Source organism: Macadamia integrifolia, chromosome 2 (assembly GCF_013358625.1).
Source record: "Macadamia integrifolia cultivar HAES 741 chromosome 2, SCU_Mint_v3, whole genome shotgun sequence".
NCBI classification, from domain to species: Eukaryota; Viridiplantae; Streptophyta; class Magnoliopsida; order Proteales; family Proteaceae; genus Macadamia; species Macadamia integrifolia.
The window spans coordinates 13,730,753-13,754,498 of NC_056558.1; the positions used below are offsets into that span (position 1 = coordinate 13,730,753).

Sequence of the window (23,746 nt, forward strand, 5' to 3'; positions counted from 1 at the left end):
CTCCAACTCGCATTCTTCTGACATGATCTGGAAAGCCATTTACTTCGAGATCAGTTCTATGGTTCGCATCCTCCCCAAAAGATCGGTTAGGGATTCTCCAAGGAACAGGCTCACAGTTGTGTCCTGAAGTCTGCCCTCTTCCATCATCCCCTCCCCAAAACACCCCCCCCCAACTTATGGGTTGCTGCACTGTTTCTTGTTGGGTAGCTTCTATGTTGTTGTGGTTTCTGTTTCTGCTGCCTCTGTTGGCTTTGTACAGTTCTGTTTTTCATTTTCTTCCCCCTCAGGGATATATATTCCCTCCCCTTCTTCTTTAATGCAATTCTTATTCATCCATAAAATTTAAACATATAAGAATGCTACAAGCTTACGACAAATGCCACACCGAATTCCGGAGATTATGAGAAAAACCATTAAAATTGTTACACTAGATTTTTACCTTTTCAAACAAGCAAGGGAAATGCTAAATGTGATAATATAGCAAACCAGAATCAATGAAGAAGAAGGAGAAGAGAACCAAGAAACAGGTGAGTAGGAGAAGAGAAGATGAGAGAATGGAAAAACACTGCCCACGGTTTAAGAGTTAACAGAAAATATCTCCCTTCAACCCTTTGAGCTAAATGTGGCAAAAGGAAGGAAGATCCATGGACCGACCCCATCATCTCCACCCTGTAGGAACTACGAGATCACCAAGGACGCCTTCAGCATCCAGGGGTCACAGACCGACCACAGAACCCTGTTCAATAAGTGGAACGCACAGTGGTGGTCTGTCTATTTATTATGATAAAAAGGAATTACAATTTGGGTCCATAACTAGAATAAACATTAAGTAAAAAACTAATTAAAAACCCAACTTTTACCCAAAACACCCCTCAAGGAACCGTCATATACTTAACCCCAAAAATCCGACACTAATATTTTAGCACTAAACAAATGGTAGAGCTGGACGGACATTCATGGCAGTTCCACATCACTCTCGTGGGATCTATGATTAGATTCACCACCTAGCTACTTTCTGAGAGAGGCTTAAGCAGTTGATATATGCTAATGTAAGATGATTTCCAATTAGATATCAGCCATTAGATTATTAATAGCAGAGACCTTCCCTTAAATTCTTGGTACGTTAACTGAGTTTCAAAAATTCATGCCAAACTCAGGGTATGCTTTCTTCCAAACGACATGCTTCACCTCTCTCATGCATGACCAGCTACAAAGATCATTTCGATGGTAACATCATGTCGTAAGTACTCCAAACCCGAAAATGCAAGGCATAAGACTTGATGCATAAATAAGCCCATATAGTCATAGATGCTTTTAATGAACACAAAAATCATGAGATGTCTAAATGTTCACATAAGCAAGAAATATAAATATATATATATAGGAAATACATGAAAATAAGTAATTTTCAAGGAAAAATATAAGAAACAAAATAACATTTAAAAAATCTGAGCTTCAAGTCTCAATGCCATTGCAAGAAAATACTAAAAATGTATCAAGTACATGGCCAATATCTCATGACAAGGGAATGTGCCTGACACATGATGGGGAAGCCTCAAGGCAATCTCCCTCAAATTTGTCTCGAGGTGTGATTCATGGTACAAACCTCACATGCCTCCTAAACCACTTGTAAAGGAAGGATATCACAAAAGCATGACCACAACAACAGCAATGTCACCATGGTTCAAAATCTCGCCAAGATCTCGGAAATTTCGCGTTTTTTTTTCTTTTACCGAGTTGAGATGTGATACGAATTACCGAGGTAATCATCTCGGTCGAAATTTCGGTAGCTCGGCCGAAACTTTGGTACCATTTCGGTGAGATAACGAAATGATATCAACCAAGGCTTATAAATACTCAATCTCATGAGGAGTCGTCGAAATTTCGACTCCAACTCGATTGTCTCGACGAAATTTTGGCTCCTTGCATTTGAACACAAAATCACTCCATTGTCCACTAATTTGCCACATCATCACATCTATTGCCTTGAAGATCACTCCAAGTTGAAGATCTACACATTTAAAGCTTTGGAAAGATAAAACCATTTTCCCCAAAACCTTTTTTTTTTTTTTTAAATGGTAACAATAAATACATGTTCGATAGTGTTAGATTTTTATATGTTAGACAGTAGAGGCCGATCTATGACCTCATGGAGTCAAATTTTTTTTTTTTGTTCATAAATTTTTTTTTTCTGGTTTAAAAAATACGTGTTCCATCAACATATAAAGTATTTTTTTTATGGTTAATAAAGCTTTGATGGAATCCAACCAAACCATCACAATTCTTTCCAATAGACAGTCATTGTGATTGGTGTTGTATAACTAATATGTTTGGGACTTGGGAGATTGCCATTGGGGACTTCAAGATTTAAGAATAAGACGCTCAGTGGATGACTTTAGTTGGGAGTCAAGGAGTTGCATAATGTATTACTCAAGTACTCTAAATATTAGTAAATCAATCTTGAGGTATGTTTTGATCATGGCTTAGATGCATTATTTACTTGTTTTACTATCATATTATATCTTGTTCTAGCAATATTTCATAAATCTCCAGAACAGTTCGATAGTTGCTACCAAACAATGGTGCAACTCTAAAACACTGTAATGTTCTAATGTTTTTGCAAATTTAAGTTCTAAGCATATTTATCAACCTTAAAACAAGCTTCCACCAAGTTTCAGGTCATAATATGGCCGTTTGACCACCGAAACAGTCAACCGAGTCAAACAAAAAAAAAATACCCAACTCGCCAAGATTTTGGTATTTCGGCGATTCTGAAACCAACGAAACGAGATTTTGAACCTTGAGTGTCACCAGTATCGGATAATAAGAGATGATGCAGGACAGAATCATGGATTTTGCAGTTCCCACAATCACAGATTTTTTCTGGAAAAAAAACTAATGATGATACATCAATAGGACATCCCAATTCCAATATTAAATAAGTTAATTGACCTGTAGAAATAATAAATTATGTACAGAGAAGACAGATAAAACGCAAACGTAACTATATAGTGATGCCTCAAAATAATCAGTAAATTTGAACAATGTCATAACTAAAAATTTCAAATAGAATCCAAAACAGAAAGCGCCTAGAACATACAATTTTATCATTATGATCATCATGTGTAGGCATGTTCGCAAGTTCTATCTCATCAGCAGCCAGAGCTTTCTTCTCTTTTAAATTTTTTTCCCGACGAGATTGGTCTTCCCTCCTCAACTCTACCATATGGTTATATTTTCCCCTTACTTCAACCCCCTATAAAACAAACAAAACCATAGAAATATAAATGTGCAAAACATACCAATATGATAAAAAATAAAAAAGGATTTGCCAAGAAGTGCAGTAACAAGCAGCAAAACTTGAAAAGAACTAAAAATAAAAGTGATTTATCTGACATACCAAACGACATTCTTCATCGAGGACCTTCTTGCGAATCTCAATGTTGGTACTAAGTAGCCTTCTCTCATTTTTACAGTTGCCATCGTGTTTTAATTTCCTTTGCTTTTGTTCCCTACAAGAACTAACTTATCAGTCGCTATCCTTGATACCGAGAATAGCAACAGACGGAACAAACACCAAGAAAAGTCCAAATGTGAAATAGAAGTTTGATTTACACAATTCATCAACATGTAAAAATTAAGTGAACCCATACAACCAATATGCATCACAAAAATACTTGTGTAGCACTAGGGTGAGAGTAGCCCAAGTAGTTTTACTATAAGCATCCAGTAGAAATAGTGCTACTAGCAAAACTAGGGTAGAATGCTAGAAAGATCAATGGGACCACACAAGCCTTTATTTATAATAAGGGGAAGCAACATTACATGTATGCCCCCCTCCAACCGACTCTCATTAATTAGAGTCGATGGAGGGGAAAAGGCAGGAATGCTCCTATGGCACCCTCTTAGCTACTGTTTCAACACTGCAAAACATGCCCAACTTGACTAAACAATGATGAAACAATTCCCTCCCAGTCCCTTAGTGAACACATCAGCTAGCTAATCACTAGACTTCACAAAAAGGAATACAAATTAACCCAACATCTAACTTTTCCTTGATGAAGTGTCTGTCAATCTCCACGTGCTTCGTACGATCATGCTGTACTGGATTGTGGGAAATGTTGATAGTAGCCTCGTTATAATAGTATAGCATTATGAGGAGACGAACAGGAACACCAAGATCTTCTAGTGAGCTACACAACCACAACCACTCATAAAGCCCTTGTCCCACGGCACCAAATTCTGCTTCAACATTGGATCTAGCCACCAAATTTTGCTTATTGCTATGCCAAGTGACAAGGTTCCCACCCACAAAGGTACAATAACTAGAGATGGAATTTCTATCAGGAGATCGAACCCAATCAGCATTAGTATAGGCTTCAACTTGAAGTGATCATGACAAGATAAAAGGATCCCTTTTCCTAGAGCTAACTTTAGGTATTGCAGAATACGCAAAACAGCCCCCTTCCCCTTTGCCCAATGATGTTCTTAATAAATCCATTCCTAGCCATCTCAGGCCTTCCATCCAGGCCAACCCTTCTAACAACGAGATCCTAGCTGCCATCCTTTCCCATAATTCCAACAAAGTCCCTAGCCCTAACAGGTTTAGTATGGGATACTTCTTTACTTGTTGGCACATCATCAGAGATGATCTCATTAATGCCATCAGAAATTTTTTTCTCAACGCCTCCCAGATCTCTGGTGTCAATCACACATTCCTTTGTCTCATCCCCAAGAAAGAGGGAGCCTAGGTCATGTCTGATTTGCTTCCCATCTCCCTCTGTAACCTTTTAACAAATTCATAGCCAAAATTTTGTCCAACAGAATCCATGTTGTCATTGATTCACTTGTCAACCCCGACCAATTGGCTTTTATAGCTGGGAGGAGCACCGCTGACATCATTTTATGTCACAAAATTGTCAGAGGGTTTGATCGTATATCTCATTCCTTTGCTGCTCTTCTAAAGATTGGCATTCAGAAGGCCTTTGACTCCATCCATTGGGATTTCATTTCTAGCATCCTGCTCTGCATATCCTTCCCTCCCACCTTTCGTCCATTGGGCTCACTCTTGTATCTCGACTCCTCACTTCTCTACCCTTGACAGTGGTAGCCCTGTTGGCCACTTCTCTTCCTCGATCGGCATTCGAAGACAGTCTAAGAGCCCAGGGGAGAAGGGAGATGGAGACTAGAGGCTAGAGATCTCTTGGTAGATTAAGGAACTACCACCGAGAGAGAGAAGCGGAAGAAGAGAGATAGGAGGAGGTGCAGATGGAGGGAGACGTTGGGAGAGAGAAAAAGAGAAAAGGGGGAAAGAGATGTAGAGAGGAGGAGACCCTTAGGGTTTTGGATCCAAAGGCTCTAGTACCAAGTTGGATGGGGTAATGACTTGTGTCTAGTTTGACACCAGCCCTCTTCATTTATAATAACGGAGAAAAGGTTCTAAAATATTACAAGGACCATTAAACCCCTTAAGGACCTAAGGAGACCGAAATCTTGGTCGAAATATGGGAAATTTCAAGAAAACCAAGGAAATTTTACCGATATGGTGAAAACTTTGGTTTCAACCTCCAAAATGTGTCCCACTCGCATAATTAGTTTTATGGAAAAAACACAAAGTCATACTAATGGTGTTGACAAAGTTTGCTAATGTACGTAGAGTCGTTGACTGCTCTACTACATAAGTACATATATAAGGTACTTACTTAAAATGTGAAATACATTATTAAAAGTTTAAAACAAACACAACATAATGTAAAAGATCCAACATAAATAATAATATTACATAATTGTGAGTTATCTCTCAAGTCTCAACAATCAACACTCAACAATCAATTCCAAGTAGAGTGTCTTGGCTTCCAATCCACGCTGCGTACCATTGTAGATGTCGTAGTCGTTCCTCTGAATGCACCACATATGAGTCCCATGATATGTTTTGGGCCCAATTGTTTTTGCAGTCTATCACTGCCCATCTTTAAGATGCATCATCAACATCAGCAGGCCAGAGGAGCCAGAGATGGATTTTGACCCTATTTTGGAGTACGAGGTAGAAGCCATGGAAGGGCCGGAACACCCGAAACAACTGCGGAGATCAGTGAGGCTAAGGGCAGGGAAGGTCCAGTCCAAATATGGGCCAAATCAGAGCTGATTTGGTGGCCCAAACCTGGGTCACGATTTCTGGCCCATTCCAGCGCTAAAAACAGGGCTGTTCTTGTAATTTTATTTTTTTTTAGATGATGTTGGACTTTAAGTGAGGGGTATTATGGACATTTAGGATCGCCCTACCTATTAGGGTTGGGATATATAATGTAAAAAGGTATCAAAAAGGGGGTACTCATCATTAGTAGGAATAGAAGTGGCGGCTAGCCTTTTCTTAGCAGATTTCTACAGGTTTTGTGTATGTTTTCTCATCTTTTGATCATTGAATGAAGTATTCACCTCTCTTTCTTTGATCAATCTTCTTTGTTCCTTCATTCTATCGTAGTGTAGAATTGAAACAAAGTTATTTGGATTAGTTTAGAGCTGTTCTTGGAGTTTTTGTGACTTTCGATTACAGGACTGGTTATCAGATACAGGCTTGGACTACATCACTTCACCATATACCTCCCGACCACCATCGAAGGGACAAAATCTTCTGGATTCCCTCTTCCCAAGGATTGTTTACCTCCGCTGCTGCTTGGGATTTCATCTGTTCCAAAGGAGCCCTTGTACCTTGGCGTAACACTATCTGGCTTAAAGGCCACATCCCTCGTCATAGCTTTAAGGCCTGGCGAGCTCTCTCTTATTGCCTCCCCACGCGGTCTTTTCTCATATACCGGCATATTCAAGTCCCCCCTCATGCTGTCTCCGCTGGAATGGTACTGAAGATGTAGACCATCTCATTTTCTTTTCCCCTTCACCTCTGTTTGGAAGAGGGTCCTTCACTCCTGCTAGCCTTCCAGTAGAAGAATCCTTCCTTCTTCTAGAGAATGGATCTGGATTGACATCACATATGGAGAGTCTTCTATTTGAGATTCAATTGAGAAGCTAGCTTTTGGTGCAACGATTAGTCAAATTTGAATGGAGCTCAATCTTCGTAGATGGACTTCCAACTTCAGGTCTTTTGATAAGATTTGAAAAGGCATCTACTTTGATGTCAGCTCCAAGCTTAGCAGTCTTCGTCATCATTGTGTTAGTAACACCCCAAGGAACAGGCTCATTGTTGCCTCCTGGGGCCTCCCCTCCTCCATTATTGCCCCCATCAAGCTAGGCTCTTGCCCCCCTGTTGTTGCCCCTCCCCTGAGGTCTTGTCCCTTGTGGCTCCCACCCCTTCCCTTTATATATTCTTCCTATTGTTAATGCAATTATTTATTCACCCAAAAAAAAGGTCATTCATTAACTGACTTACCAAACTCACGGCAATAGCTATGTCAGGTTGTGTATGGGAGAGATAGATCAGTTTGCCCACCAACTGCTAATAACGCCCTTTGTCAACAAGTTCACCCTCGTTTTCCTCAAGTCCTGCACTAGATTCCATAGGATTATCAGAAAGATGATAGCCCAATAATTCAGTCTCAGATAACAAATCGAGGATGTACTTCCTTTGGAAGAGGTCCGCTACTCCCAATTTGCTAGCATACTTGAGAAATTACCAACCACAGCCATTACAAGACTGAGTGATTGATCTCGTTATCGCTAAGCCAAGGCTTTTCTGATATGGGTTTGGGTGCTCATGCTCCTATCTTGCCTGCATCGGATGTTCATTTAAGTCATCAAGATTGGCCACTTCTGTTGGCACTTTCTCAAAATAATCCAGCTAGCAGAGGTTCCTATGTGCTCGTTTAACCTACTTAAAGATCTTATTTTTATGAACTTTCATACAAAGGCCGCAAAGCACCAGAAGGTCCTACTTTTTGCCCTAAAGGGCTGGCCAGCTTGGCATTTCAAAAAACAAACAAATAGAACCTAGGTAACCATCCCAGAAGCACAACCAAGTGAACCAATTATGCATGTCATTTCATGGATACACTCTCCCACTATAAATTCTTATGTTAATGCCATGTACTTGGCTCCTATTTCAGCTAAACTGGATATGCACTTGCTTGATCAAACAATATAGCAGGACATCTCAAAAATCCAAAGCAATTTCTGCCTCTTATGAGGAAATAGCACCAGGGCACAACTTTCTCACAAGAATTAATTTGGTGAAATATAACTTTTACTGCTAATATGTTCCAACTGTGACTTCAGCCAAGAAGAAAAACAAAAGCCAAAAACAGACTTGTGATGTCTTCAGCCTCATTGCATCACGATTCACAAGATATGCAACTTAATTCTTACTTCAAGTAATCAAAACATGAAACAGAATCCAAGTATAATATAATATCAACTTTTCAAGTATAATTTCAACAATCACAGCCCTACGATCAGTAAAATCCATCAGGTCAACAGCTACATTCACCATTAATATACCTTGAACGAATCAGAGAGCAAACCACTATGATTAAGGGGCACTAGGCCTCACATGAAATTCACGAGTACATAAATCCCCAGCGAAGAATCATTTATTTGAGAGATTCACCTCAAAAAAGTGGAAGTTAAGTGGCATTGTTAAACAAAAGGTAGAATATAGAGTGAAAATACTCACAACTAATGTTGGAAAGAAAAAATCATTAGAAGACAATGCAAGACTAATTAAATATATTGTTAAGGACATGCTTGAGATTGCAAAGTGTAGTGGAATCAGCCAAGCTATCATACTCTAAACGTTCTTTGTGATCATTTGCAATCGTAACAGCTTCAGCCAGTTCTCTTTTGGCATTATCCACGACCTCTTTTGCTCTCTTCCATTCATCTTGCTTCTTATCATACTTAAGCCATGGTAACTTCTTTCTCATAGATTCAACCTGCAATACAAGGAAAAGGAATCAAAAGTATTGGTCTGAAACTAGTTTAATGAACTTGTGACAAACCTTTGCCAGAAGTTCTTCTCTTTGAAGGACACGCTCAACATCTTTTTCTTGTTCAGCATTAAGTGCTTTCAGCTGATCCAAGGTATCTCCATTTTGCTTGACAGTCTACAAAACAATGGAAGGGTTTTAAACACCATCAGGAAAGCTCATACTATTCTTTTCTCCAAGGAAGATAAAGCAAATGGTTGTCTTCTTTTAAATATGAGCAAGAGTCATAGGAGTGCCACACTTTTTATGCTAGATCATAGATCCTTAGAACTTTATCTGCTAGACATAAAAACAATAATGCCCGTTAGAAACTCACAACTTCAAGTCTCTTCAATTCACGACTTTTATCAACAAGAGAATGATGTTGGATTGGTAGTTGAGGATCACCCACCGCCCTTTCGGTCTCCTCTAGAAGTTGTACAGGAGTAAGCTTAGCAAACTCACAGACCCGATCTTGGGGTAAGAACTAACAAAGAAACGAACTAAAAATTGTTAAAATGTACAGCCCAATGGAGCTTATATTAAATAGCAGGAAAAAAAATTACTACCACAAAAACATTCAAGTAAAACATTAAGAATTCAAAAGTTTCCATTAATCACAAAAAAAAAAAAAACAAAGAGAATAATAGAATCTCCATCAGAAGTGAAGATTTTATCCTGCTGGCATTTGAACATCATCTTCCAAATTAAGTAATGCAATTGCAGGCAGTGAAAAAATCTCCCTAAACTTGAAGTCAATTTGTCTAGTGCCACCATACTTGAACTTGGCAGTGTGGCACCTTATGCTGCTAGTTTGCAATTGAACAAAAATAGGGAAGCTCTTTAGCAATTCTTTCTTACAGCATTGAGCATGAGAAGGGCATACTATGACCAACAATCAGGGCAACACCGCAAAAAGCACAGGTATCAAGTTCTCCCGTCATGTACACACAGGTCTAAGTTATTCTAGTGTAGTGCTGATGTAAATCAAGCTGATCTACATCGAGTCACTACTTGTCTATTCACCATTACTGTACTTTACATCTCACTAATAAAGATCCTACTTCAAAAGTAATCGAAATTCAACTCTATCACCCATCCTACCCTCCCTATCCATATAACCCAACTGCCCGAAATCCGATAACCTCATCCCAACCGACCGCCCATACTTATCCGATCCCTGACCCTAACCAGAATACCCTTTTCTCTGCCTTTACCCAACACCTTTCTGGGCCAGGCACCCACCCTCCTGTTTCTAGTCTCCTTCACCCGCTCACTCCCCTGGTCTTGTCCTTGACCTCCTGTCAGGTTCTGCCATGGATTCTCCCACCTTGGAAGGTGCCATCACTGGTTCTACGGTCACCGTCTCTGAGCCTCTGCCTCCCGCCGATCTCATTCCAGCTGCTCTCATACCTTATGCTGGAGTTCACCCTCATGGATTTGCCACTGGCCTTCCGCCAGGCACTCTTGCCTCTACTACTGGCGATGCCACCTTGGAAGGCATCATCCCCGACCAACAATCCTTGCACTGCCATCCGCTGAAGCTATTCGTCGTCTCTCCGCCTTGGAAGGTGCCTACTCTACCTCGCAAGTCCTTGCTTCAACCAACCACCCCTGCCAGCCTACCTTGGCCTCACGCCAAGCCCCCAAGCCCTGCTTACGTTGAAAACCCTACCCTGACCTTCCACCAAGCTCCGTCAATGTGCCTCCATGCCATGGCCTTTCACCAAGCCCTAGTCTCTCTGGAGATATCTGCCCTGGCCTCTTGCCAGGCCACAATGCTACAACCCCATATGGATATGGCACCCTCTAAGCCGCCTGCTACGGCTTCCCCACTATTGATTACCCGAAGAAGTACTCCAGCTCCACACCTCTTTCTAAAGGAATTGATAAAACTTTGCCTCCAAAAGTCTCCCAGCCTTCCCCCCTAAAGGAATATCATTGTAGGCTTAGACAGAAACCCTAGCCTTGTGGAGCTCTCGAAGCCCTCTCCCTCCCATTCTAGATAATTCCTTGGATCATCTGGAATGTCAAAGGTCTATCAAGCATGCTATCATTCGATCCCAAATCAAGTCCTCTAAAACCGCCCTTTGCTGTCTTCTTGAGACCAAAGTCCTCAAGCCCAACGCCCCCTGTATCATTGCTTCCATTGCCCCTTCCTGGTCCTTCCTTTCCAATCATAGTCACTCCCCCAATGGCCACATCTGGATTCTCTGGAATCCCTCACTATTCCATGTCATCTATGTTGCCTCCTCCTAATCCATCCACCTCACCCTCTCTTCCCTCTTTGGATTTCCCCCTGGTTCTTCTCTGTCGTCTATGCCCTCAACAGGGCTCCTGATAGGCTCTCCCTCTGATCGACCTCCGTTCCTTTGCCCCCATCGCAAATGACCTCCCTTGGGCATCCGGGGTGATTTCAATGTGGCCAGAATTTGCTATGAAAAGCAAAGTGGCACCCCCATTGATCCTGTCTCTATCGAAGCCTTCAATGAATGCATTGAAGACATTAAGAAAAAGGTCCTCAAATGGATGCGATCCAAATTAGTTAGCACAACCGAAGAAGCAGCCTGGACTGAATCGCCCATATTCAATGAGACCTAGCTTAACTCTTTCCCCTCTTCCCATGCTTCCCTGGCATTTCTAATCATTCCCCCATCTCTCCCTTCGTCCACCCCCTCATCTCCTTTCGCCCTAAGCCGTTTAAATTCTTCAACATATGGATCCCTCATCAAGATTTCCTCCCCCTAGTTCGTGAAGCTTGGGATATCCCTTTCCATTCCCCCTTCCCCCCCCCCATTGCTTACACCAAAAAGCTCAAGAATGTCAAAGCCGCCCTCAATAGTTAGAACTCCAATACTTTTGGGAACATCAATGACCGGGTCCTCCCCTGTCAATCAAAGCTTGACATCATTCAGTCCCGGCTCCTGACTGACCTCAATAACCAATCTCTCGCAGATGAGGAAAAGTAGGTTGCGTTGGATCTCTCCTCTCTTATTGCCTAAGAGGAAAGCTTCCTTCGCCAAAAATCCAGAATCAAACGACTTGAGCTTGGCGACTCAAACTCTGATTCTTCAACCGATCATTCAAGGCCAGATCCAATGCCAACTCTATTCTCAAGCTCCTCTCCAGCTCTAGGATTGAGTTGTTCTCGTCTGAGGACATCAAATCTGAAGTCGTCTCCTACTTCTTTGACCTCTTCCACCCCCCCTCCTTCCTCCCCTCCCCTCTGATGATCTCCTTAACAAAATTTTTCCTGACAATCTCAGACCTTCCCTCCAAGCCATCCCTTCTAATGATGAAATCCTGGCTACCATCCTTCCCATAAATCCAACAAAGACCTTGGCCCTGATGGGTTTTAGTATGGGGTTTTGCTCTACTTGCTGGCATATAATCAAAGATGATCTCATTCTTGCCATCAGAATTTTTTTCCTCAACCCCTCCCAGATTAATGGTGTTAACAAAACAAGAAAGAAGGTGCCCGGGTCATGCCGACTTCAAACCCATCGCCCATTGCAACCTCTTATACGAATTCTTTGCCAAAATCATGTCCAACAAAATCGAAGTTGTCATTGACTCGCTTGTCAGTCCCAACCAATCTGACTTTTATAGCCGAGAGGAGCATCACTAACTACATCATGCTTTGTCACGGAATTGTTAGAGGGTTCGATCGTAAATCCCATTCCTTAGCTGCTCTTCTCAAGAGTAACATTCATAAGGCTTTCGACTCTATCCGTTGGGATTTCATTTCCAGAGTCCTGCTTCATATGTCTTTCACCCCCGCTTCCCTTGTCCATTGGATTTACTCTTGCATCTCCTCTCCTCGCTTTTCTGTTTTGGTCAATGGTAGCCCTGCTGGTTACTTCTCTTCCTCAGTCGGCATTCGTCAAGGATGCCCCTTGTCTCCTTTCCTTTTCTCTCTTGCCCTTGAGGTCCTCTCCCACTCCATCCAATCCTCCACTGATCAGCATCTTATCTCACCCATCCTTAAATGCAAGGGACTTATGCTCACCCACCTTGCTTTTGTTGATGACCTAATAATCCAAAGTTGATCCTTCTTTCATCTCAAGCATCATGTCCTCCTTTCGCCTATTTGAATCCCTCTCTAGGCTCTGTATCAATCTCCTCAAACCGAACATTTTTCCTTCCAATGTCTCCGATACTTGGAGACCAACTTCTTTCCCTCTTTGGCTTTTCGCTCGGCATACCCACTGTTAAATACCTAGGGCTACCTTTGATCACCTCCAGGCTTTCCTCCCATCACTGCTCCCCCTTTTGATTTTATGAGAAAAAGGCTCCAGCTTTGGAAAGGCAAGCTTTTCTCCTATGCTAGTCGGCTGGTGCTGATCAAATCAGTCTTCCAATCCATGTGCCTCTACTAGTCTGCCATTTTTATCCTCCCCTCTGCCATTGCAAAAGCTATTGGCTCCCTCTGCTTTTTCCTCTAGAAAGGTGTAGAATCTTCCAAATCCCTTCATCCCATGTCTTGGTCTAAGTTTTGTAGCTCCAAAGCGGAAGGCGGCTTCGGTTTGAGGCAAATCAAAGATATCAACTCTGTTGGCATCTTAAAGCTCATCTGGAAAATCACCTCGAACCATAACAGTATTTGGGTTTTTGGAGCCAACTCCTATCTACTCAAGAGTGGCTCTCTCTGGACTACTGCCCCTTCCTCTGATGCCTCTTGGATCTGGCGCAAAATCCTCAGCTCTAGATCTACTACTCTTGGAGCGATTTCTTATATTATTGACGGTTCTACTACTTCCCTTTGATGAACCTTTGGCATCCTTCTAGTATCCTGCTCTCCGTGATCCCTCCTAGATCTATCTACTCTTCTGGGTTGAGTAGATCGGCCAATGTTGCCTCCATTTTGTCTGTCATTGGTTAGTCTCCCCCCTTTTCTCCCACCCCCTCCCCTTGCTGATCTCTGGTTCCCTTCCCCTATCCCTCCTGGCCACCGTGGAAGGGACAAGGTCCTTTGGCTCCCCTCTCCCTAGGGATTGTTTAGCTCTACCTATGCTTAGGATTTCATCTGTTGTAAAGGCCCTCTTGTGCCTTGATGCAACCCTATCTGTTTTAAAGGTCACACCCCGCGTCATAGCTTCACATCTTGGGGCGCTATCACTAACTACCTCCCTACCCAGTCTTTTCTCATTTATCGGCATATTTAGGTCCCCCCTCCTATTGTCTATGCTGGAATGGCACTAAAGATGTCGACCATTGCTTCTTCTCTTGCCCCTTTGCCTCCTCTATTTGGAAGAGGGTCCTCAGCTCCTGTTGGCCCTCCCATAAGAGAATATTTCCTTTGTCTAGAGAATGGATCTAGATTGACATGACTTTTGAAGGGTTTTCTATTTGTGATACGATTGGAAAGCTCACTTTCAGTGCCACAATTAGTCATATTTGGAAGGAGAATAATCTGCGTAGATGGACTTCCAATTCCCAATCTTACGATAAGATTTGGAAGCCATCTATTTCGATGTTAGCTCCAAGCTTAGTTGTCTTCGTCATCCCCTGTTAGTGATACCCCAAGGAACAGACTCACTGTTGTTTCCTAGGGCCTTCCCTCCTCCACCATCGCCCCCCCCCCCCTTGATGTATCCCTTCTCTTAGTTGGGCTTTTGGCCCCCAGTTGTAGCTGCCTTCCCTAAGGATTTGCCCCTTGAGGTCCCTCCCTTCTCCTTCCCCTGTATATTTTTCCTCCTTGGTAATGAATCTATTTATTCACCCAAAATAAATCTACTCATAAGTTTCTATATCTTTCAAGTAAAGATATGGTTAGAACACAAGTTATATGGGAGTATTTCATGTAGATTTAATCTTAAACAAAGTTATTGTGGTTAACTCTAAGCAATTAAGATACTCTTAAAACATTAAGAAACTGAAATTTTAAGATACATGAAAGCAATGCTCTTTACTTAGGCTCACTTTGGTATAGTTTATTTATGTTTATATGTCAAATAAACATAAATAGAGACGTTTGGTATAATTTACGACCCATATTTCTAATTAAAATAAATCAATCTACCAATCAATTCGTAAATAGGTCAAGAGGTGTTTATGATTTATTGGGATAAAAAGATTATTGTTGTTTATGCGGTAAACCTTTTAACACATGTTGAAATGGCTGAAAACTGAGGGTAAAGGGGCAATTTTGCATTTTCTATAAAATACTTCACATTCTTTCTCATTGCAACTCTGTCTATTCCCAAGAGATAGTTGAAACACTCCAGGAGACATCCAATGAAACACCCGTACTGAAACGCAAACTTTCTCTACCTGCAACTCACCCCAACCCCCCTCTCTACTTCTTCACCTGTAACTCACCCCAACCCCCCCGCAGCTCCATAACTTGCGCACCTCCTCCACCTGTAACTAACCCAAGCCCCCTCTTTGTTTCTCCGCCTGCATCTTGCACGGTCCCCCTCTCTGGAAGGTCCGGAAAATGTCAATCCCTTATTAAATGATAAATTATTCTACCCAAAAAAAAAAAGTGATTTATTATTAAATTAGAAAATAGAGATACAAAGGATTCCAAAAATCTTTACCCAAACTTAATCCTATTAAAAAAAAAAAAAACACACAACATGACAAACGGATTCTTTGGTTGTTGGGAACTTGGGAGAACAGAGGATTCCAAAAATTTTCCCATAATATGAATCCCATATATATTGAATAGTCGATATTATGGAGGATTAAAATAAAAAAATTATTATTATTAAAAAAAAAAAAAAAAATAGAGATATATTTAAAGATGGGTAGAAGTGAGCAATCACGACTTCACAACAATGGCACAGCTTCTTCGAAATTCATGTGGTTGATTGTTTTGGGGCTCTTATCTAACCCAATCTCTCTTGTTTCTTCCTTTCTCACCGAGAAGGGAAAGTTCATATTTTTATTCTTTTGAGCATTTGGTTGATAGAGAAAGGGCAACGTTACTTTCTCCTTCATCACATGGTTCTGTGAGAGCACCACCGGTCACTAAAAACAGCAGGATCAGCCATTGTTTACTCGCAGCAGAAAACACTCGCAATCCCTGTTTCCTTTTTGCTTTTTTTGTAGGGGAGGTTTGTAGGAGTTTAGGGTGGGAATGTTGTATAATCCCCAGCCTCCTCTCTGTTCCCTCTGCTTGCAACTCACCTCTTTCACATCCGCTGCTGCGAGTTTGTGAACAAAGAGAGGTCGAAGAATATCAAAGGACGGAATTTCATCTTCCTGTCTTATTCGATGATGATTAGAGAGAGAGAGAGAGAGAGAGAGAGAGAGAGAGAGAGAGAGAGAGAGATTCATCCTCCAACGGGTGATGTCATTATTATAAAAAATAATAATAATAATAATAATAATAATGGTCTTTATTAGGGCAAAAAGAAACAGAGCTCACTTTATCCTCCTGTATGGCTAAACAACCATGATTGATCAGCTTGTGTTTTTGTTTGTCATTAAACTTTTGTATGACATTATTAAAAACTATTATGGGTAGAGTCAATAGACTAGCATTTTTAACATCATTTTATTTTTCATATATTTTCTTGATCAATTTGTCAACCGGAGGGACCTAATTTGCATTCTTTACAGTAGATCCCACTGCCGTGCGGGTCCCTACGTTCAAATTTAAATGTGCTTCCTACTAAGCACATCTTTAATAAAACACTCAATGTTAATATACTTTGCACCAATCATACCAAACCTATTGATGCAGATGCATCACTGAAATGGGCTCGTTTTATAAAAAATAAGCTTTGCGATGGGTTATATATGTGTTAGACCTTTAGTTCCATGGGTTTTCTTTGTAATGGACCACTTTAATGAGCCTTTAATATGGTCTAGGCTAGGCATACGGTTATAGTTATGTTAATGTATTTATTTCTTTACTTTACTGCTATTAAGTGTTTTAGTTAGGCTGGATTAGGAGTCTATACGTCCAGTTCTGTTTTGAGTCGATTTCCTTGTTTATTTTAGTTTCCTAGTCAGTTTAGGTTACTAATTTAGTTAAGGATTGGATTAAGCCTTTCTTTTTTAGTGTTCTAGTCTACTTTTGAGTTTTCTATATAAGTTTGGAAGGGGGGCCATCATCGTGCACGAAAGTTTGACTAATAAAAAGCTTTTGCTTCTCTCTTCCATTGAAGAGACCTCGTGTTTGATTAAGATCCCTTGTGTTTGATCAAGGAACCACTTGTGCTTGATCAAGGTAGGTTGGTATGTGATCCAATGAAACCACCTTGCGGTGTGAAACACAGGTGTTATTTTCTGTCATTCTTATTGTTCCATCATCTTCTTCATCCATTAACAATGTATCGTTCTTCAAGTTTTCCTCTGAATTTCTTCAGGTCTTCTAGAAAGTTGGATGTCACACGTTTTTTCAGATTAAGCAATTCAGCCATCCGATCGTCTTGAAATTGTCATCATATTTTCATCATCCTTGATCTGGAACCCAATTCATATTTGAGTCAATTCCAAATGTCAGATCTGGAGATATTTTGATATTCCCAATTCTGCCCCTGTTCTTCAAGAACCTGAACCAATTCCCTGTTTCTATTTTAATCACCTAATGTTTCACCTCATTTTTGTGAATCAAATCAACTTCTGAAATCAGAAATTGATTGGGCCTATTTGACCTAATTTCTGAACCCTAATTTACGGGTAGAATTACTGTTTTACCCCTGACAGTTACCGTTCTGTTTTCCCTCCATGGTTGCTGATTTATTTCACTCCTAGTCTTCATTATTTGCATATGAGCTATCCTTTGAGTATAGATCCTTGTCAACTAGCTATATTTTGATTCTTTCAAATATAGTACTACACTATTTTTCATTATTTAACCTATTATGTCTAGTAGAAACCAATGATTGTCGTTTATAGCCCATAATCCATTATCATAATTGATTGTTCATAAAATATGAACTATGCCAAAGAGAGCCTTAATACCGTTCGATTGTTTGGTTTTGTCATGCAATTCATCCCATGTCTCGCATAATTAACCAAGTAGGTAAGCTAACAATTTTTTTTCCATTTTTTTTTTGGCCAACATATTGCAACGGTTAATGTTCACAACGATATTTTGTCCTTATTCAGGAGGTTTTGCATCAAGTAGTCGTCACTCCACATATCTTACTGCATTTATCAAAATCATATCCAGAAATGTATTAAGCCATTATTCCAGGTCCATATAAGATCATACATTTACGAGATTATAGAAATTACTCATAGGGAAAACTATACACTTTAGTTATAGATGTAGAAAAGATTAAAAATATGACATACACAAAAGTATAAGTTTGCTGCATAGTTTAGTCCCATGATGCAACAACTATTTGACTCCACTTCCATAGCATGCATGTAAAACTGTGCAGTAATCCATAGAACTAAGAATATCAAATATAAAAACATGTAAATTTATTAAGAAGCAATGTTTCATGCATGTATTATTGTTGGTCAGCAATTCCAATGGAAGTTCTAAATAATTGGAGTTTTGTCATTTGGAAGAAAAGATCTTTTTATTTCTCTTCTGAAGAAAGGTAAAAAAACTGAAACCGTTGGAGTAAAAGATTAGTAAGTTACCTGGGTCAAATTGTTGACTTGGATATTGAACCTTTGAATTATTTCGACTACATCCTTTTTTGACACTACATTCCCTGAAATGGCAAACCACATAATATATAAATGCTACAACTACTGCTAGAAAGAAGAAAAACAAGGACACCAACCAGAAGTGTGGCAATAACTCCGTTTCAATTTGCTAAATCTGTTGCCCTTGCTAGCATTGGATATAGAGTAATAATATAGAGTAATAATATTCAAAACAATCACATAGAAAAACCAAAATTTGATGTGGTTCAGAAAACTAGTCATGTCCACAGGTTATAGCATATGATCCTCCCCTAAAACCTGAGAGAATGTATACACACACACACACACACATATAGGGAGAAAGAACTCTGCCATCCACATTCCATACGCCAGACAGCCCCTGAAAATGTACACACACACACACACACACGCAATATATATATAGGGAGAAAGAACTCTGCCCATCCACATTCCCTACACCCACAAACAGCCCCCTGTTTTCAGGGGCTGTGTCTGGTGTAAGGAATGGAAACGAACAGAATTCCTTTCCCCAGATATATTGTATTGATTATGGGGAATGAATTGGTCTCTCTACTAGCCGACCCCATTTAGTTGGGAAAAGGCTTTGATCGTTGTTTGTTTGTTGTTGAATTGGTTTGCCTACTCTGACAGCCCTCTTTTTTTATAGTAAGTGAAATAGGTATAAGTTACTACTATGCCCACATAGGACAGAAATACCCTTATACACATATTACAACACTCCCCCTCAAGTTGGTGCATAAATATCACACATGCCCAACTTGAACAGAATTGGATGAAAAAGTTTACTACTTAATCCTTTAGTAAAGACATCAGCTAACTGCTCTCCAGACTTAACAAAAAGAATGCAAATCAGCCCTTGCTCCAACTTTTCTTTAATAAAAGGGTGATCAACCTCCACGTTTCATATGATCATGCTGAACTAGATTGCGTGCAATGCTGGTGGCGGCCTTACTATCACGGTAGAGCATCATTGGCAAGGGAACAAAGAGGTCCAGATCTTTCAACAAACTCTGGAGCCACATCAACTCAAAAATGCCATGAGACATGGCCCGGAATTCAGCTTCAACACTAGATCGAGTAACAGTAGCTTGTTTCTTACTCTTTCATGTGACTAAATTTGCACCCACAAATGTGCAATAACCAGTAGTAGACCTCCAATCATCAGGAGAATTGACTCAGTTAGCATCTATAAAGGCCTCAACTTGCAGTAAACCATGAGAAGAAAAAGGTACCCCTTCCCTAGGGCAGATTTCAAATACCACGGGATACAATATAGCTTCAAAGTGTGTGTAGTGAGGACCATGCATATAGTGACTAACCAAACTGACGGCATAGGTAATGTTTGGATGAGTATGGGATAGATAGATCAACTTCCCAACTAACCTTCGATATTGTCCCTTGACCGCAGTATTACCATATTTGTTGGAAAGGTAGCATTGGCTTCCAATGGAGTGTCTGTCGGTTTGTAGCCAAGCATACCTATCCCTATTTCCGCTGAGATAGCAAAATACTCTTAGTGGAGCGAGCAACCTCAATGCCAATGAAGTAGCGCTGCTTGCCAAGGTCCTTGATTTTAAATTATTGGCCCATGTAAGTTATGAGACAAGACATTTCCTCAGTGTCATTGCCAATGACAACAATTCGTTCGACATAAACAATGAGGATGGCAATCTTGGAACCAAAACGCTTGACGAACTATGTTCAATCAACATGACTCTGAGTGTAGCCTACAAAATCTCTCAAACCAAGCAGGAGGAGATTGTTTTCACCCGCATAAAGCAAACTTGCGTTTACAAACTTCCCCTGCAGTTTAGGACAGGAAAATCGAGGCACATCCATATACACTTCTTCAAGCTCTCCATGAAGAAATGGATTTTGACGTCAAGCTGTTGCAATTCCCATCCTCAGTTCACTACACATAAAAGAATGACACAAGTAGTGCTCATCTTCGCAACAGGGGCAAAAGTCTCCTAATAATCAAGGTCATAGGTCTGACTAAATCCCCTAGCGACCAGCCTAGCCTTGTACTGATCCATAGTTCCATCCTTATTTTGCTTCATTGCGAACACCCATTTATAGCTCACCGTCCTCTTATGCGGAGGACGGCACACCAATTCCAAGTACCATTTTGTTTAGAGCCTGCATCTTCTCAACCATGGCTGCCTTCCATCGTGGGTCTGCAAGAGCCTCCTACCAATTCTGGGCATAGTTGTCAAGGCGTCGCCTAGGCAACGACTAGGCGTCCAAGCGGTTTGCCTAGGGCCTAGGTGACAGTCGCCTTGTTGCACTACATGTCGCCTTGTGTTTTGGCACTTATTTATGCCAAATATCATTTTGTTATTTCATTTACTTAAGATATTATTCATAAATAAGCAAATACCCCCTATTTGAATCCAATAAAAATAGTTTAAAAATCAAATTCCAAAAGGATAAAAAGTCAACCCTCCAGTCCAAGAACAAAAACTTAATTTTGGTTATAGGGGCGATTTTCAACTTTTAAATGCTGAGGTTTTTCTCAATTATGAAAATTTTATAAATTCTATCATGTTAAAACATTGCTAAAAACCAAAAGTTCAATAAAATAATATTTTGTTTTGATATCCATAAAATTATTTTCATTAAGGCGATTTTAATAGTATTCACGCACTTAAAAATATGTTTGACCGGAGCATAACTTTGTCATTGCAACTCAGATTTAAGTAATCTTAGACTTGTTAGAAAGCTGGTTTTTGTTATAACTAATACAAAAAATCTCATGTAAAAATAAAATCATTTGACCAGTCAACTTATTATAGAATAAGAGCATTTCTCTAAATGTTGATTTTTTATAACTTAATATGACTTAATGTTACTTTTTTATGATTTGATGTGGCTAAATGTTGATTTTTAATGGCTTGATGTGGCTTAATCTTGATTTTTTATCATACAAGGTATATATAACTTACTAAATAATGTTAGAAAATAGGGAAAATAAAAAATAACACTTGTTCGCCTTAAGGTGGGCGCCTTCTCTCCTAAGCGCTTAGACAACCCTCCACCGCCTTGGTTCGCCTTGGCGCCATGACAACTATGATTCTGGGGAAGAGACACAGAAGACAAAGAAGACACAAATGCACGATACACGAGACCACCTGAGCAATGGGATTGTGGGTACAAGATCTCATTCCCTTATGTACAGCAATAAGTAAGTCAAGAGATTGATCAAAAATACTAAGAGACTCAAGGAAGGGATTAAAAGATAGAGTAGAACCTAGGTCAAGAGGTGGCAGTTGACTAGGTAGAGTTGGTAGAGTTGTGGTGGTGGTTATTTGCTGCTCACGATTCTGACAAACATATACTTTCACAGGTGGCTGATCAATGTCTTGCGTCTCCCCCTGAACTAAAAGAACCATTGGTAGAGGAGCAAGAGGAACAACAAGTTGAGGCACATCTTCAACAAACCGAAAAGACTCCCATTGGAAGAGGTGTCCAAGAGAAATAGGCAATAGACTCATAAAACACAACATCTATGGAGACAAACACACGATGATGATAGCACTTGTAGCCTTTGTACAACAGAATAGCCAATGAAGACACAATTGAGCCCCTTGCGGATCTAACTTTCCATGGTGATGGTGATTCCGTTCAAAACAACCACAATCAAAAACCTTTGGTGGAATGAGAAAGGTGGTTGAGCATTGGAGAGCCTCAAGAGGGGAACGGCAATTAAGAACCCAGGTTGGCATCCAGCTTATAAGAAAAGCAGCAGTCAGAATGGATTCACTCCAATACTAAGGAGGGACATGCACCTCAAATAAGTGGGAGCGTGCCACCTCTAACAAATGACAATTCTTACATTTAGGGATACCATTCTGGGCTGGAGTATCAACAATTCAACACCACTAGTCTAAAACGAACCATCCATATATTTTTTGCCATTATCACTACGCAACATTTTGATGGTGGAGTTGAATTGGGTACGGACCATGCTATGAAATAACTGAAAACAATGGAAGACTTTAATCTTCTGGAGCATCAAAATAAATCCAAGTAACCCACGAATGTCAATCAATAAAGGTGACAAATCACCAATAATCAGACATAGAAGCAACGGGTAAGGCCCTAGACATCAGAATGGATAACAAAATTTTGAACTTTTATTATTTAAACTTGAATAAACAAAACGAGTTTGTTCTGCCAAAATGGAAGCATCACTAAAAAAAAAAAATCCTTCGAATTACAATTCTGAAATAAATGTGAAAAAACTTTAACTAAAGTGCTAATAGGAGGATGACCCAAACAGCTATGCCAAAGGGGCAACTCAGATGAAGAAGCTGAAGAAGAATGTCTGATGAAAAAAAAAAAAGAAATATCTGATGAGCTTGAGAACTAGGAGGGATGTCATCATCAAGCGAATAAAGACCACCATGTACGCTACCACAACCAATTGTTTTCTCCATCACAAGATCCCGAAAATCACAGTGAGACGGGAAAGAAATCACTTTACAATTCAAATCAGTAATGAGACGGCTAATGGAAAGGAGATTAGTGGAAAAATCTGAAAGATGTAAAATAGGGATTAAGGACATAGTGGGAGAACAAGCTATAGAACCCTTTCCAGAAACAAAGGAAAGGGAACCATAAGCTATCCAAACCTTGTCTTTTCCGAAACAAAGATAATACTAAAATAATAGACTAAAGGAACTAGTCATGTGATTAATGGCACCGGAGTCAATGACCCTAGTACAAGAGACAACTGATGCACAATGACTAGTGACCACCAAAAGAGACGACATCACCAATTACTTCCTGGCATATGTGGTTAAGTTAGTGAAACCCGCCTAAGACAAGAAACTACTATTACGAAAAATTAATCTGGTTTTATGCCAGGAAGATCCACGACAAAAGCTATTTACTTAGGAGACTCATGGATAGATTTAGAGATTGCAATAAGGATCTCCATATGGTCTGTATTGACCTAAAAAAAGCATATGTCTATAGTGAGTTAATCTAGCAAAAGTATTATAGAAAAGTCTTTATTTATGGTGCGGACGAAGGAGCGCGCTTGGTCCGACGGTATATATAGTCAAGCGGTCGCAGCCTCTTGAAATTCTCGGCGTAAAGTTGTGTAGTTCTCGCCCCCTAGACCTCGCACATGTAGGAGCCTCATGCATCGGGTACGCCCTCTTTATTTATGGTGCGAAATGTTGGGCAATTGAGAAGCATCATATAGATAAGCTCAGTGTAGT

General features: G+C 40.2%; 1 protein-coding gene across 4 annotated transcripts in view; it reads right to left on the reverse strand.

Annotated features, from left to right (window-relative positions):
• LOC122067661 (structural maintenance of chromosomes protein 5-like) overlaps window positions 1-23,746 on the reverse strand; it is a 125,616-nt gene that overhangs the window by 92,988 nt on the left and 8,882 nt on the right. For all 4 annotated transcript variants that reach the window (XR_006136810.1, XM_042631521.1, XM_042631506.1 and 1 more), the window contains exons 4-9: window positions 18,468-18,541; window positions 9,253-9,402; window positions 8,949-9,053; window positions 8,737-8,882; window positions 3,401-3,512; window positions 3,101-3,256 (exon numbers count right to left, since the gene is read on the reverse strand). Coding sequence is in view for 3 of the 4 variants with exons in the window: in XM_042631521.1 (XP_042487455.1) it covers window positions 3,101-3,256; window positions 3,401-3,512; window positions 8,737-8,882; window positions 8,949-9,053; window positions 9,253-9,402; window positions 18,468-18,541 (743 nt within the window). In the remaining variant the exon portion in view is untranslated. The remainder of the gene's footprint in view (window positions 1-3,100; window positions 3,257-3,400; window positions 3,513-8,736; window positions 8,883-8,948; window positions 9,054-9,252; window positions 9,403-18,467; window positions 18,542-23,746) is intronic.